General features: G+C 38.1%; 1 protein-coding gene across 14 annotated transcripts in view; it reads left to right on the top strand.

The window, feature by feature from the left end:
* Plcb4 (phospholipase C beta 4) overlaps window positions 1-16,289 on the top strand; it is a 386,027-nt gene that overhangs the window by 337,119 nt on the left and 32,619 nt on the right. For all 14 annotated transcript variants that reach the window (XM_047537208.1, XM_047537209.1, XM_047537192.1 and 11 more), the window contains 2 exons: window positions 11,039-11,127; window positions 11,842-11,992. In XM_047537208.1, coding sequence (XP_047393164.1) covers window positions 11,039-11,127; window positions 11,842-11,992 — 240 coding nt within the window. The remainder of the gene's footprint in view (window positions 1-11,038; window positions 11,128-11,841; window positions 11,993-16,289) is intronic.

Consider the following 16,289-nt stretch of genomic DNA (forward strand, 5'->3'; position numbering starts at 1 on the left):
TAGTGTGTATTCATTGCTTCATTCCCCAAATACATACAAGTTTATTCCATAAAAGATAGGGCAGCTAAAATATGTGTCAGAAAGCAATTCCAACAGCACAAAGAAGAAAATATAAGTTACCCATCAATCCTCTGCCCAGGATGATCTACCATTTACTCCATCTCATTTATTTTTATATTTTATTTTTAATAAATTTGCATCTTACTGTGCATCCTCATTTGGCCCCATTCTTGTTTTTGTACCACTTAAAGGAGAATTTCCTATGTCATGAAACATTTTTTTTATTTTTATCAGCTGCACAGGAATCCATTTTATTATTCCAATTTAGTCACTGATTCACATTGAAGTCATTTCCATTTTCATCTCTTAGAAACAACATTGAACCTAAGAACCCTAAATAATAAGGTTTTGGAAATATTTGTCATTATTTCCTGAAGATGAATTCTTTGAAATGGATTTGTCACACCAAGGAGTATATGAGTATTTAAAGCTTCAGGTTCAGGTTGCTGAATATCCAGTGTATGATAAAAAATTTTCTAACATTTACCTGTGTAAACAATACATTGGTATTTCATTGACATCATCAATGAAAGAGTTTGTAACTATTTTTCTTCTTTAAGCTATTGGTATAGTAGTTGTTTTTTAATACTTACTATACAAATAGCTTAAAGAAGAAATATAAGTCTGAGAAATTTGTATACACTTAACCCTGAAGAGTTTTCCACCTGTGTACACATATACACAAGAAGGTTTATTCATATACATAAATGTGACACATCATATGGTAGGTGTTGAAAGGGTGGTAGAACCAAAGGGCATTGAGAACATGGACTGCAGAGTGATTAGCTAGAGTGGGCTAAGGGAGACGTCAGTAATTGAACATTGAGAGATGGCCTATCCTTAATCTGAATTTCTGACATCCATCCAAAATGTTTTCAAATCCAAAAGTTTTCATCTTGGCACTTTAAAAAAACTTATTGGCTCTTTTTATTTGTTTGTAACTGTAGAATCCATTTTGATATCATTATGCAAGTTTGGAATATATCTTATTCTAGTTAGGACCCAATTCTTGTGAATGTACATGATGGTGGGATTCACTGTGATGTTTTCACATATCTACATAGGAATATTGTGTCAGATTTATCCCACTGTCTTTCCATTTTCTATCCCGCCCCTCCATTCCCTGTTGTCTAATCTCCTGAACTTTTTTTCTCCCCACCTCCTTATTGTGGGTTAGCTTTCATGTATCACAGAAAATATTCAACCTTTGGTTTCGGGGGACTGGCTTATTTCATTTAGCATGCTAGTCTCCAGATCCATCCATTTACCGGCAAATGTCATAAAGTCATTCTTCTTTATGACTGAGGATTATTCCATTCTGTATATTTACCACATTTTCATTATCCATTCATCTGTTGAAGGACAGCTTGGTTTGTTTCATAACTTAGTTATTGTAAATTGAATTGCTGTAAACATTCATGCGACTGTATCACTGTAGTATGCTGATTTTAAGTCCTTTGGATATATACCAAGGAGTGGGATAAATGGGTAAAATTCTGGTTCTATTCCTATTTTTTGAAGAATCTCCATACTACTTTCCAGAGTGGTTGTACCAATTTGCAGTCCCACCAGCAATGTATGAGTGTACTCTTTTCCCCACATCCTTGCCAATATTTTTTGTTGCTTGTATTCTTAATAGTTGCCTTTCTGACTGGAGTGAAGTTTTAATTTGTATTTCTCTAATTGCTAGAGATGTTGAACATATTTTCATGTATTTGTTGGCCATTCATATTTCTTCTTCTGTAAAGTGTCCATCCAGTTCCAGACACTTATTTTTTTTTATTTTTTATTTTTTGGTGTTAAGTTTTTTGAGTTCTTTATATGTCCTGGAAATTCATGCTCTATCTGAGGTGCAGATGGAAAAATTTTTCTTCCATTCTGCAGGCTCTTTCTTCACACCTCCCATGTTCTTGGATAGGCAGTCAAAATGGCCATACTACCAAAAGCACTATATAGATTCAATGCAATTCCCATCAAAATTCCAATGGCATTCTTCATAGAAATAGACAAGGAAGTCATGAAATTCATTTGTAAACGTAAGAAACCCAGAATAGCTAGAACAGTCCTTAGAAAGAAAAGTGAAGCCAGCGGCATCACAATACCAGACCTTAAATTATACTACAGAGCTATAGTAACAAAAACAGCATGGTATTGGCACCAAAATAAGCATGAAGACCAATGGAATAGAAGACACAGAGACAAACCCACACTAATACAGTTATCTAATACTAGACAAAGGCACCAAAAACATACATTGGAGGAAAGATAGCCTCCTCAACAAATGGTGCTAGGAAAACTGGAAATCCATATGTAGCAAAATGAAATTAAGCCCTTAGCTCTCACCCAGCACAAAACTCAACCCAAAGTGAATCAGGAATCTAAGCATTAGACAGAAACCCTACACCTACTAGAAAAAAAAAAAAAAATGTAGGCCCAGCACTCCAACATACAGGCTTAGGAACAGACTTCCTTAATGGGACTTCTAAAGTGCAAGAAATAAAATCAAATATCAGTAAGTGGGAGGGCATCAAAAACTTATTGAACATCAGGTTGATGATGAAAAAGTTTTGAATTTAAGTGTTTTAGTTTTGGTTTAGTGATACTTTGTTTGGATACACCACTCTATCTCTGTCCAGCTCTTTGGAGTGGATCAGTGCTTAATCCTACAGGTTGTCTGCTCATTGCCGGTTCTCAGTTTCTGTCATCAATTCTGTTATCTAAAAATATCCTTAATTTTTGCTAGGAATATTAGTAAAAATGTTATCTTATGATTTCAGCCTGTATAATTATGAGTCAGATTGAACATATTTTTTATATATTTCTTGTTCACTTATATTCCTTTTCTTAAAAGTTCCTCTTTAGTACTCTTTGCTTTTTGGTTGTTGTTTTTAATTGGGTTGCTCCTATTTTTCCTTAACTGCTTAAAGCAAATTTTAATCTACTCATAACCTCCTCCACCCTCTCTCCTTCTCTCACTCTCTCATAATTCCCAAGGTGGTCTCAGATACATTTCAATGTCTAGATAAAGTTCTATGAATATAATGTTTGAGAATTCAAAGACTCTTCTTGGCTGATAGAAGGCTGTTTCACTAAGGTCACTTAGCCGTTATGTAAGAACTGCTGACTCTTTGGCCATCTGGCCTCATGGGAATTAAGCATAATATTTATATCTTAGTGCTCTTATTGCATCCAGGGATAACAGTGGTCCCCACCTTATAAAATGAGGATCAAATGAGCTCTTGGAACAATGCTGACCACAGAAGTCCCTCCAGTAATTTTCTTTTCCTTTTTCTTTATTTTTAACGAGCTAAAGAAAAATTCATTAGTTATATTCTCTTCCCCATAACTTACTGTTTAAGTTGTATGAAATGCCATAGTCAATAAATGTGTCATGGTCATCCTAAGAAAAATCTCTTAATCCTGTGCCTACTAAGAAGTTGAAGAATTCGAATGCATTGGTAGCATCACATGATTATTTTCCTACACGATTTTTAAATATACTTTAAATCTCACTTATGTCAGGTGGGTGGCATCATTTTATAGGAAAAAAAAAGTGTTCCTAAGTCCTTTCCAAGTTAAGACAGTTCTTAGGAAGGATTTGGATGTATACTGGAGTTCCTGGTCACCTATTTTTTGGAGCTCTATTCCATGAGGTCACCATATGGTGATGGATCCCCACAGATGAGAAACTTTGATGCCTTTGTAATTATTCCTAATATTCTGCTGTCCTGCATCTTCAACTCTTTAGAGACTTTGAATTCTGACTGACCCAGCTTCCTCTTAACATGAGATAGGTTCAGAGCCCATTTTCTTCACCTGCTCCTCTTTCACTCCCATGTGTTATCTATTTTCCTTCCTTACCCCATAGAAAACAGAGGCAATTAAATCTCCTCCTCATTACTATGGTATAATAACTCCCAAAACACACAAAAATATAACAGAACCAAGATGGAGGCTTAGTCCATTTTCTGTTGCTATAACAGAACAACTGAGACTGGGTAATTTATAAAGCAAAGAGAGTCAACTCAAAGTTCTGGAGGCTAGAAGTCCAAGAAGGGGTAGCAGCATTTGCTTGGCTTCTGACGAGGACTTTATGCTTCTCCATGCATGACCCAGAAGAGCCAGTGAGAGCTTACAAAGAGATGAGGGGATGAATGGGATTGGACACTTTTACAACCACATGCTTTCAAGATAATCTACTCTTGCAGAAACTACATTAATCCCTTCATGAGTATGGATCCTCCATGATCCAAGCAGCTCTTAAAGGCCCCCACCACTTCTCAGTACCATTTACATTGACAATTAAATTTTGATGTGAGTTTTGATGGGGACAGACCATATTCAAACCATAGCACATGGTTACCTTGAGCATCTGAACTTTCACTGAGAGTTCCGTTGCTCAGCAGCCTAGCTGCAAACTGTACTGATTCTCCTAATAATCAGAAATTAAATTTTGTCATCATAAAGAAAATGGTAATGTTTAGGAAAGAGATGACTTGGGATGAGTCGAAAAGCCTTGTTTTAATTCTTCCAATATTGTTTTGCTGCTGAACATTAAAAAAAAAAAATCAGTCCTGTCTTTTACTCCCACACTCTCATACAAAATAGAAATTCTAGGTTGGGTGCTAAGGGCCATTCTGCCTTTGTCGAAGTCAGTGGGACTGAGAGCATGGGGTTGTCTCTGCTGCTTTGTCTGTGGGTGCACACACTGCTGGCAAAGGCATTTACTTATGCAGCATTGTCACTATTAGCCATTGCTGTTGGGGACAGGAAACAGTTGCAAGGCTAATGACAATTAAATGAGTGTCAGAATTTCTTTTTTCCCCACTCATTGTTGATTTGGATGAGTTTTTATCCTTTTTGCCTTTTGTTATTACTGAATGGTTCCAGAATATATGGAGCCTCAGCTTTATATTTAAATGTCACTCTGAGCTCTTTCCTGAGTCTCTCAGCACTTCGTTCCTGGAGCAGTGCTCCTTGTTACTTCTGTAGCTATAGATTCTGTCTCCTCTTCTGTAAATAGGCTATTTTGCATAAGTCAGGATTAAGTGACCATTTGTTTATTTGCCCACTTCCCCCTTTCTGCCTCCCTTATGGTTAAAGATACATCTAGGAGGTAGGCGGCGTGTTTCTCCTTCACTCTGCCCACAAGCTCACGTGGTTGCTTTCCATCCGTTTCCCAAGATAGATGGCTGTTTCCTACACCAGATATTTCTAGAGAAGGAACATCCTCAATTAAAGTGCCATTCCTGGTGTGTGAATCTCAGTACTTCTTGGTGCAAGTTAAAGTTGCTGCACTTTGTCCTCTCTGTAGTGAATGCCAAAATATCATAATGTCATTTTCTTTCTACTCAATATGTATTGAAAACCCAATCTGCATGCTCATAGCAATATCTCTTATTTCTTTGGAGCAAGGGATTGAATCCAGGACCTAACACATGTAATATCCATTTTTATGGCCTTTTCTCAACTACTAAAAATAGAACTCCAAAAAAAGTTGAGCATGGTAGCACACTCCTGTGATCCCAAAGACGTGGAAGGCTGAAGCAGGAGGATAGCAAATTCAAAGTCAGCCTGAGCAACTTAGTGAGGTCCTTTCTCAAAAGATAAAATAAAAAGGGATGGGACTGTAGCTCAATGGTAGAATACCACTGAGCTCAATCCTCAGTACCAAAAAAGAATTCCAAGAAAAGCTCTGGAGGGGAAGGAAGCAGGATAGATTCTGGGGATATACATTGGAGAGGCTGGGATTGTAGCTCAGTGGAGAGCACTTGCCTAGCAATAGAGAGGTAAATGAGATTTACCCAGTGCAAGGCCCTGGGTTCAATCCCCAGTTCTACAAAAAACAACACCAAAAAAAAAAAAAATGCACTGGAAATTTCTAGATTAAGCAATTGATATAGGCTCCATAAGGCACAGTGTCCTGACATGTCCTTTAAATGTTACAAGAGAGCATAAGAATTTCCCAGTTGTATTTGACCAGTGGATACTACTGCCCTGAGCACCTACTGAAAAATCTGTTATTGTAGGAAATGCAAAATGATAGTCTATTATTGTGGCAAATAGCTAGTCGTTTGGTAGAAGCTAAGAGGGCTAATCTAAAAATCATAGTTATGGGATCTGTTGATCTTTATTACCATCACTTTGCAACCAATAGGAAAACTGGTTTTTCTTCTGCCACTATCTCTTGATTACAGAAATAATTGAGCAGGGACTCTGAGGGAACCTGGGCCAGAAGCAGACTCATAGGAGCAACAAGGGGAAGTCCTGGTGCTCAGTACCAAGATACCCAAATGCCTTGAAAGCAGTTGTTAAGCAAGCAAATTAAAAATACTTAATTCTCCCAAAAAGAGAGTATCTGGAAATCTGTGTTAATGGATTGTTATCTTCTCCTTAGTGCTTAAGGACACCTAAATTGATGCTTTCAGTTCTCTATGGAGGCCAGGAAGGAAGAGTGGGAGAGAGGGAGGGAAAAGGAAGCACAGTATATATGGAGTCTTCACCAAGAGAGAGGTTTTTAGAAATGGCAGAAATAGATGGTACTTTTTTTAAAAATACAGATAAGCAAACTTTCAGTTAAACCTAGAAGAAAAAGCAAATGAGATGAAGCAAATTGGTTTCTTTTTTAAAAAGGCAGGTTCCAGAGCCCCTGCTGTGGCCTCCAAGTGTCTAGGATACTCTGGGTTCTCTGCAGTCAGGAGTTTTTTGTGTGTAACTCTGTACCCTGTTAGATGTACAGTATGGCTAAGCTAGACAGGTATATTCACCTGCCAACAAATGCTGATCAGCATTTAAAATTAGTTCCTGCCACAGTCCTGAGGGACACTGAACTAAATGAGATTTACCTACCTACACTGTCCCCATCCCCAACAAAAGGAATAGAGCCCAGTGAAATGTCGTATTGGCACCAAAGAAAAAGACCATGTTTGCTTGAATATGCAAAATGTTGGCTAAGAATATGCCAGATTTATTTAGGCACTTCCTCAAATCATTTTTCTGTGCTAAGACAAGGAAAAATACATGAATAACTTTTGCAAACAGAGTTATCCAAGTATATAAGTATTTGATATTTGAGGTATTCTCATTCCCTAGTTACACGTTATTTTAAAAGTGGCTATTAAGAATTAATTTCTTTCTTTGATGTGTGGCACTCTATCATCTATCAATCACCTATGTAGCTATCTATCCATCTATCCGTCTCTGTATCTCAGATGTACATGCCTCTGACCAGGGGAGAAACTGAGTTAAAATGCAAAAATTATAGAAAAGAGGCCCAGACGTGCCTGGCCTTCCTAGTGCTGAACACTTTTCTGAAAAATTTGATTGGAACTGTCCTGACTTTTCAGTTGCTTCCCTTCTGCATAGATCTACAATACTAACTGAAGAGTAAGTACCTGCCACCACATGACAAAATTAGATATTCTAAAAGAATCTTAATTTGTTATTTGAAATTGCCAGGAATAAAGAAACCACTTCCAATAACCTGGTAACTTTAGCCTTATCTTTGGCCTTTAGTCCTTTTATAATCACCTTTTTGGTTCCATGAAAGTTAATTTAAACATTTTTTTATTAAAAAAAAAAAAACTCAAAGCAGATTATGTGCCTTGAAGAAAACTATGTAAAACATGAATTCATGTGCAAATGTTGTGCCAAAACACACAAAAATCACAATAGTTTGGGAAGAGGGTCAGATTATGGATTATTTGATTCTTCAGTGTCTTGCTTTAAATTGGTTTTAAATGATTAAAGCATTATATGTTATTCCTAATGGTAGGACTTCCAGTTATCCCTCAACAATGCCATTAACTCTCTTCAGGTCTTCAAACTGTATATGCATTATTAAAGACAAGCAAGTATATATTCCCTAGCAAGTCATCCCTGCGGGTCACCTGCTGAAATGTGGCATTGGGATTGAACACAAGACAAATGTTCCCAATGTGTGAGAGTAGGGAATGGCCTAGACTGGAGGAGACCTTCTCCTCAAGGAGAAAGATGAGAAAGTTTGGTGGGCATAAGTTAAACCTCACCCCTTGATAGTGTAGGTGAATGGACAAAGAGGTATTTGGTGTCAGACACAGTTGGACTGACAAATCAAGCTTGGTCAAATTATGTCCTCATGTACTGTATGGAATGCATAAAGCCCATTTCATGGCATGCTGATGACTTAAGGAAACTCACGGGCTACTCCTAACCCATCATCTTATGGTAGGTGACCAGTGACCACAGGGCATAGGGATTCTGTGCAGGAAGGCGCTGAATCAGCATCAGAGGAACTCTCATAACTTTCTATGTCCTCATTATGAAATGCAAGCAGACCCTTCATCTCCCCAGACACTGCCAGCTGAAGAGAGATGACAGGAAGGAAGATGATCAGGAAGGAAAGAGAGAGATCTACTCAACTCATGAAGGGCACTAGTCGATTGTGAAGGGACAGAACTACTCTATAAAGATGCAGATGTTCAACCGACCTCTCTGGAGCCTACTGGATAAACTTAACATCACAAGTGGAACAACTAGGCTTTGTGCCCCTCCATGTGATGCATATGAAGTCACAGCACCTCCTATCAAGTATTCTTACAAAAGGAGAATTTCAATCCTTAGAGCTGGCAAGAATGGAGATAAATGCAGAATGTGGGACATTTTTAAAGGACACCTGATATGTCTCTTGGGTCCATGCAATATAAAAATCAATAGAAGAGATTAAAGTACACTTAAGAGACATAATCTATCAGTAACCTAGAGTGAACTTTGTATCTTGATTCAAACAAAGCTACTCTAAGTGGGGAAAATATTAATATGGACTATGTATTGCATCATAGTAAGAAATGACTGCCTAATTTGTTGGATATGATATTGGTATTTGTTATGGTCAGATTTTTCATCACCATGACCAGAAGACCTGACAAAAACAATATGGAAGCAGGAAAAGTTTATCTGGCTCATGGTTTCAGAGGTTTCAGTTCATAGCCAATTGACGCCATTGCCGTGGGCCCAAAATGAGACAGAACATCATGGCAGAAAGGTGTGGAGGAGAAAAATAGCTCAGGACATAGAAATCAGGAAGGAAAGAGAGAGATCTACTCAACAGGGACAAAATGTAACCCCCAAGGGCTAACCCCAAGGGACCCCCTCCTCCAGCCATACCCTATCACTTAGTTAATCCATATCACCTCTAAACTTTCTTGCATTGTCTTACACATGAGCTTTTAGGGGAAACCTCATATGTAGACCGTAACAGTATTTTTGGTGCTATAAAAACATACCCTTCTTTTTTAGAGATGCATAAAGAAGTAATTAAGAACTAAATGTTATAGTACATGGAATTTGCCTTAAAATATTTTAGCAGAGAGAAGAAAAAAAAAAAAAGGAAAGAATAGATACAGGAAAGATGGCAACCAACTTTATCATTTTCAGGTTTTCCTGAACACTATATGAATGGTTATCAGTTTCCCCTCTACTTTCATGTATGCTTAATGTCTTTCATAACAAAGAGTTAAAATAAATTCATAAATATAACTTCACAAAATAATTATCTGTGATTATTTCCCTGAGCAAAGTTTAAAAACTAATTTGTCCACATCCATTAAAAAGAGGCAAAATGTTCTCAGGAGCCACCTGTGATAACCCAATCAGACCTCATCATATACCACTGGTAGAAAATAATTTGATGCAGCATCTGTGGAGGGCAATTTGACAAAAACAACCACAGGACAAATACACTTCCTTAGCTACAACTCTAGCTTCTAGGAATCAGCCTTTGAACACAAACAAGCTATGCTGTGAAATGTTCACGGACATTCATCACAACAGTAATAGCAAATAACAGTTAATAGCAAATAACTGAAAAGATGCCTATTGTCTACCAATAGGAAACTGGTTAAAGAGATTACCACCATCCAGTAAAAGGAATATTTAAGCAGCTCTTACAACTAATATAGTAGATCCATATTGCCAACATGGAAGTGTTTTTAATATATGTGAAATTTTTTAAAAATGATACAGAAAACTGTGAACCAATTTGGAGTCTTAAAAAAAAATATCTGGAAGCATCCAGACAATGAATAACAATAGTACCTTTTAGGTGTTGAATTGGCAGGAAAGGAGGTTTAATTTTCCACTTTATACCCTTGAACATTTTCCATGTGCATATATTATTTTGTCTTATTAAGAGGAAGGGAAAACATTTAAAGTGAGAGAATTTTATGTCACATGTGCTGAGAAAAATCATCCTAAAAATGTAATTAGGAATGTGAGTCTATTAAGGAAAAAAGGTCTAAATCAACACCATTTTTTAAATTTATAAATTACAAAAGGTTTTAGGAAGTGTAATTTTTCCTTCCATAGTGTTGGCAAATTATGCAAAATTATATGAAATTCTGAAAGTACTTGGAACTCTTCAAACAATGTTATATAAAAGATGAAATTTTACTTTTTTTTAAAGTGCAAGTCCTAGCTGAAAAAATACTGGAGAAATATTTCAGTTTATCTACCATGAACACAAAATTAGCTTTAACTACATATTAGCCTTCTTAATCTAAAAATAAGACAGTGTTAGTGGCACCTATCATACTTCTGGTACTTTCTACATTTCATCTCATTGATCTCATATTAACTCTGTAAGGCAGGTGGTATCTGCTCCAATATTCACAAGGGGAAACTGAAGCTGGGAACATTGCTCAGAGTTACACAAAGTAAATGAAGAGTCAAGAACACAGGGCAGCTCATTAGGTTTGCCCTGCCCTCTGTCTTGATTATTCTGGAAACAACAAAGAAGGGTGCAAAGTCATTTGGTCTTTGACTCTTGACTTTTTTTCTTGTTTTCTGCAACTAGCTTTTTTGCCCATATATTTTATCCTAGGAGAAGATTCTTAATGGAAAGCATAACAGGTGTCCAGGATTATGAAGAATTTATTAGCTGTATTTTCTTAGTATTTTCAGTAAGACAGAGAATTCACAGCTCTTGGGTCTTCTTTTTCAGATATTGTGGATGCTTTATCAGATCCAAAGAAATTTCTCTCAATTACAGAAAAGAGAGCAGACCAAATGAGAGCTATGGGCATTGAAACTGTAAGTAGACATGGTTGATTAGGTACAGTCAAGATGGGGGAGTTTGGTTGCCAAACCATAATTACAAAAGCAAGATAAAATAATGAACTATTACAAAAGATGTAAAGGGGGTTTTAAAACTGAGCTTATTGATTCCCTAATAGTTCCAAGGGTCTGTAACTGTGTAGCATAGTTAGTGAAATGTGACCATTATCAGAAAAAGCCACTTCATTGACAGTAACTTAGCATGTGTCAGGGGACCCCTGCCCCAAAGAAATAAATGGAAGACATCTGTGATGCTATTAGAGAAATTTATAATATAGAATGCTTTTGAAGTACCAAATAACCTAGCTCAGTGAATTAATGAAAATAGCATTCATGATTGCTTCTTCACTTTCTACCCTTGCATGCCAGCCTCCCATTCCAATGCATGCTTCTTTGTTTCTTTGGTTTTAAATGTTCCCTTTACCAAACTCCTCAGTTTGGAGTGGAAGCAGCCCTCTCTCAGGAGCTGGAAAGGTGTTCCATCATCTTTCCTCGGCTCCATCCTTTGTCTCATACCTAAGGAAGCCACAACCTCTCGACTCCTGCCAGGCAAAGACCCTTTTGGAGAGTAAAACCCCAGGCAGGGGAACTGGAGAGGCCAAGGGTTGGACGGGATCTACTTAAGGAATGTGTAAGATATTCGACCTTGGGTGACTTTCATTTGGGTCAGTCTGAATGTTTCTGTTCCAGAGTGACATAGCTGATGTGCCCAGCGACACTTCCAAGAACGACAAGAAAGGAAAGGCCAACACAGCCAAAGCCAACGTGACCCCTCAGAGTAGCTCCGAGCTCAGACCGACCACCACGGCAGCCCTGGGCTCTGGCGTGGAAGCCAAGAAAGGTGCGGGAGAGTCCTTTCCTCTTCTGGCAATTGGATCCTCTTTTAAAATTGTTTCATAAAGGGTTTTAGAGTCATTAATTCAGCAAGTTTTCACCTTAGCATAAAACTCCAAAGGAGCACATTTTCTTATGGATTGAACAAAGCACTTAATTTCCCTGTTTAATAGAGACTGACCATTTGTGTTTCATCTGCTAGAGCCCCTGCACCTTAGTTACATGGGATACAATATCCCGAGTTTTAGAAGATGTTTAAATTTAGTGCCTTTTGTGGTTTAAAAAAAAAAAAAAAAGCCTTTTCCATACTGATGTTAGTAGCTGACTCATTCCTACTGTCCCCTAGATACAGTGCTTCTCTGGGTAGCCAGTGGGCTCATGAACCAACAGTAGTGCCTATGTGGACATTTCTAAATTCCTTTACTGATACATCTCTCCACCACCATGCATAGATATTTAGCACTCATGATTATTTATTTGTGAAATTATCAGATGGATATTTGAAGCCATTTCCATGTGGTTACCTGTGAATGAAACAAAAAGCTCTTGAGAGGTGTCATCACCCAGAATTAAGTCCCTGTGTGCTAGTATCCAGCCCAATGTGCTGGTTGTTTAAAGTCAGCTTCCATTCCAATTGACTAGACTCCTATTCTGATTGAATGGTGCCCATCCCACACTGATAATTAAACAGTTTAAACATCCTCCCTGACCTGGAATCATTTACTAAACTCACTGTTCTTGCAGAAATAAGAATTTTTCTTCTACCTTATGGTTTTTTACTATCTGTTTACTCATTTATGCATGAATTCAGTGTCCTCAATACAAGGAAATCACATTTTTCATACACTGCAGTTAAAAGTAAGAAGTAACAGACTTTTCCAACCCAAAACAACATAGTAATTTAGCAGGAAACTGTGCATTGAGCTTTGTGAAATAAATTAGAAAATGAGAAGGCACAAAAGTAGCCCGGTTTGCACTGACCCTGCAGCTGTTTGCCTGTTCTTTCTTGTCAAGAACATGGAGCCATGTAATGATACAGGCTTTGGGTACTGAATAGCGGCCCCAGTCATTATGAACATTAGCCACTCAGACAAAGATGGACAGTGGAAAATGGGAGAGTTGTGTTAAAGTTTTTGTCTCACACCCACTAATACCTAAAGACATTAGAAATTATAGTGCGTTAAGTGGCCTGAGAAATAATGTGACCAACTTACAGAGGACAAAAGCAATCCTTGTTCCAGAAAGGAACATGCTTGTGTTTAGAGCTGCCTTACCACTGATTCCCAAGGAGTCCGCACTGAAGGAACCAAGCAGCTGTCCCTCTGCTCTGGTCCTTTCCACAGATGCTCTGACAAGGAGGGACTCCCTGCTATTCACTGGGCAGCTTAAACATTTATACATCTTGCTAATACATTTGCAAAGAAACACATGATAGAATATCTGTAGTAGATCAAGAGGAGGAAGAAGGGACAGAAAGGGAGGGGGTAAGAATACTTAGAATGAATAGAAAGTAGAAAGAAATAAGAGAGATTTATAAGAATAAACAGTTTTTTTGTTGTTTTTTGTTTTGTTTTTTCGTTTTCTGATACTGGGGATGGAATGCAGGGGCACTCATTCACTGAGCCACATCCCAAGCCCTAATTTGTGTTTTATTTAGAGACAGGGTCTCACTGAGTTGCTTAGCACCTCACTTTTGCTGAAGCTGGCTTGGAACTTGAGATCCTCCTGCTTCAGCCTCTTGAGCGGCTGGGATTATGGGCGTGTGCCACTACACCTAGCAGAAGAAATACTTTTGATCAGTGCTTTGTATGTATACATAAGCGTGAAATTAAGAAAATAAGATAGATACAAGGACGTAGAGAGTAGAGGAAAGGAAGCTGGAGGAAAGAGGAGTTGCGGGAAAGAGGAAGTACTAGGGCCTGAGGTGGAACCACTTACACTCCATGCTTGTCTGATTATGTCAAAATGAATCCCAATGTTTTATATATTACTAAAGGCACTAATAAAAACATTAATTAAAAGAAGAAGAATGCGTTTTGAGAAGGAATTATGGACAGGACTCAGGAACTTAGGACTAAAAATTATTATTGAGCCAGGGATGCTGGGATGATGAGGGTGGAAACCTGGCTTAAAAAAAAAAAAAAGAAAGAAAGAAACTCGTGGTGGCATAAGACAGGAAGTGTTTGCTCCAGTGGGCCACTAGCATGTCTGAAGAAACTAAGAAGGAGAAACAGAAGGGAAGAGAGGGGCCCCTGGTGAAACAAGGTTCTGAGGGAGAGCCAGGTGGTATGGGTGTGGTGTGTGGCTGAGGGGACTCCTCTCTGAAGGTGAGGCACTGGGAAGTTCCAGAGTGCTTCTCCTGGACCTGCAATGACTTCACCCCTCCTGCTTTCAATCTTAAGGACAAAGAATTAAAAAAAAAAAAAAATCACTCCCGTTCTAGTTAATTTTCAAATTAGGGATTGAGAGAAAACAGGTTATTTTAGAGGAGCTGTGTTGATAAGAATGAAACATTGTCTAGTGAAAATTCATTTAGCCAGAATCTTTGGATCCCCAAATGTGCTACTTGACCTAATTTCCTACCAGGGAAGTCTGTTATTGTCCACCATCCAAGATAGAGATCTGTAGTCACTTGTGACTATTTAATGTATTTAATTTAATTTAAACTTCAGAATTAAACCTCGAGTTCTTCATTGACACTTGTGACATTTCAAGTTCTCAGGGACCACACATGTAGGTGGTGGCTCTTGATTGGACAACTCACAAACAGGACATTTCCATTGTCATCAAAAGTTCTACTTGGGGCTGGGGTAGAGTGTGAGGCACTGGGTTCAATCCTCAGCACCACATAAAAATAAATAAAGATATTGTGTCCATCTACAACTAAAATATATATTTAAAAAAAAAGTTCTACTGACCACACTAATCAAGGTAAATAGATGGAACTGAGCATGTACCATTTCCTTTTCTGTGCAATGTGGGTTTCTTTATTCTAATTAGATCACTTATGGAGACAAAAATTTTAACAAGTTATTTGTGTTTTTCTCCAACAGTCCACAAATATGACTGAGGGAGGTGTATGTTTTTGCAGGTTCCTGCTTGTTAATATTTAGAAAAAAGAAAATCTAGTCATCTGGGTCAAGCTCATATAGTAGTTGATAGATCTCTGAAAGAACTTGCATGTCCCCCAGATCTTGTGTATTCCTTTTACAGGCTAAAGAACTGAGAGTTAAAGATAGAGAGCTCTTAACTGTGCCAGAATTTATGTCCCTGCCCTATACCACCTTTTCACTTACTCTCTACCATAAAGCAGGAAGGTGGCTTGTGACACATGCAATCAGAGAGGGACCTCACATACCCTTCACATCCCTATCCTAAAATGTTATGGATCCCAACCCTGATTTCTTTCTGCCAAGGCTCTGCCTGTACAGCCTTCCCACCCTCACACCGGATGTACAAATCTTAAAATGAGTCAAGCTGAAGAAACATGGGCCGGGACTTGATGCCGATGTTTCTTGAATGTATCCTACCTGGCCTTTGGGATTCCAGTGGAAATCAATTACGGTACAGAGGACACATTCATTTCATCTGCCTGAGATGAAAATCTGCAATCAGAAACCAATGATTCTTCTGCAATGGCAGTTGCCATAACAACACCTGGGCTACCTTTACTCAGTAGGATGACTTATTGTATTACTGTAGGTTCTGATGGCAGCATCCTGTTATACAATGATTTCACTATGTCCTGTATGTTAAAGGTATTGCTCCACTCTATGGTATATTGCTTACATACTAAGATGAAATGTGTTAAGAGAAAAACACTGAAAAAAGCATTTTGTTCTTTGATGATGACTAAATTTGGGAATACAGTTGGGAGTTAGTTGACTGGTACTATATGCCTTAAATGCAAAAGATAAAAGTAACTGTAATAGATGATGTTGTGCCGGATCAAATCCCTTTCTGGAGTTGCTTAGCCCACCCACCAGCTGCTGGGTATTGCCCTTAGTTGCTGCTTCTCCAGAAATTTGCCAAGACCATGAGAGTTCTCTTACCTGAAAGGTTTTATAAAACCTCTGAAGCTCTCAGCTGACTAATCTGAAGTCAGAGAAGCCCACCCTCCTTTCATCCTGGTAGAGCGACTCTCTAGAGTGCCATTTATACATAAGATCAAACTGAAGGTGCATTTCAGCTAAAAGTACATCCTGTTTCTCCCTGTGCCCTATCATCCTTCTCTCTCTCCCTTATGGATTTCTCCTGAGAGTCAGCCATCAGTATGTCATGTGCACAGCAATTTCCTTCTTAGG

The sequence above is a fragment of the Sciurus carolinensis genome, chromosome 2, assembly GCF_902686445.1.
Source record: "Sciurus carolinensis chromosome 2, mSciCar1.2, whole genome shotgun sequence".
Classification (NCBI taxonomy): domain Eukaryota; kingdom Metazoa; phylum Chordata; class Mammalia; order Rodentia; family Sciuridae; genus Sciurus; species Sciurus carolinensis.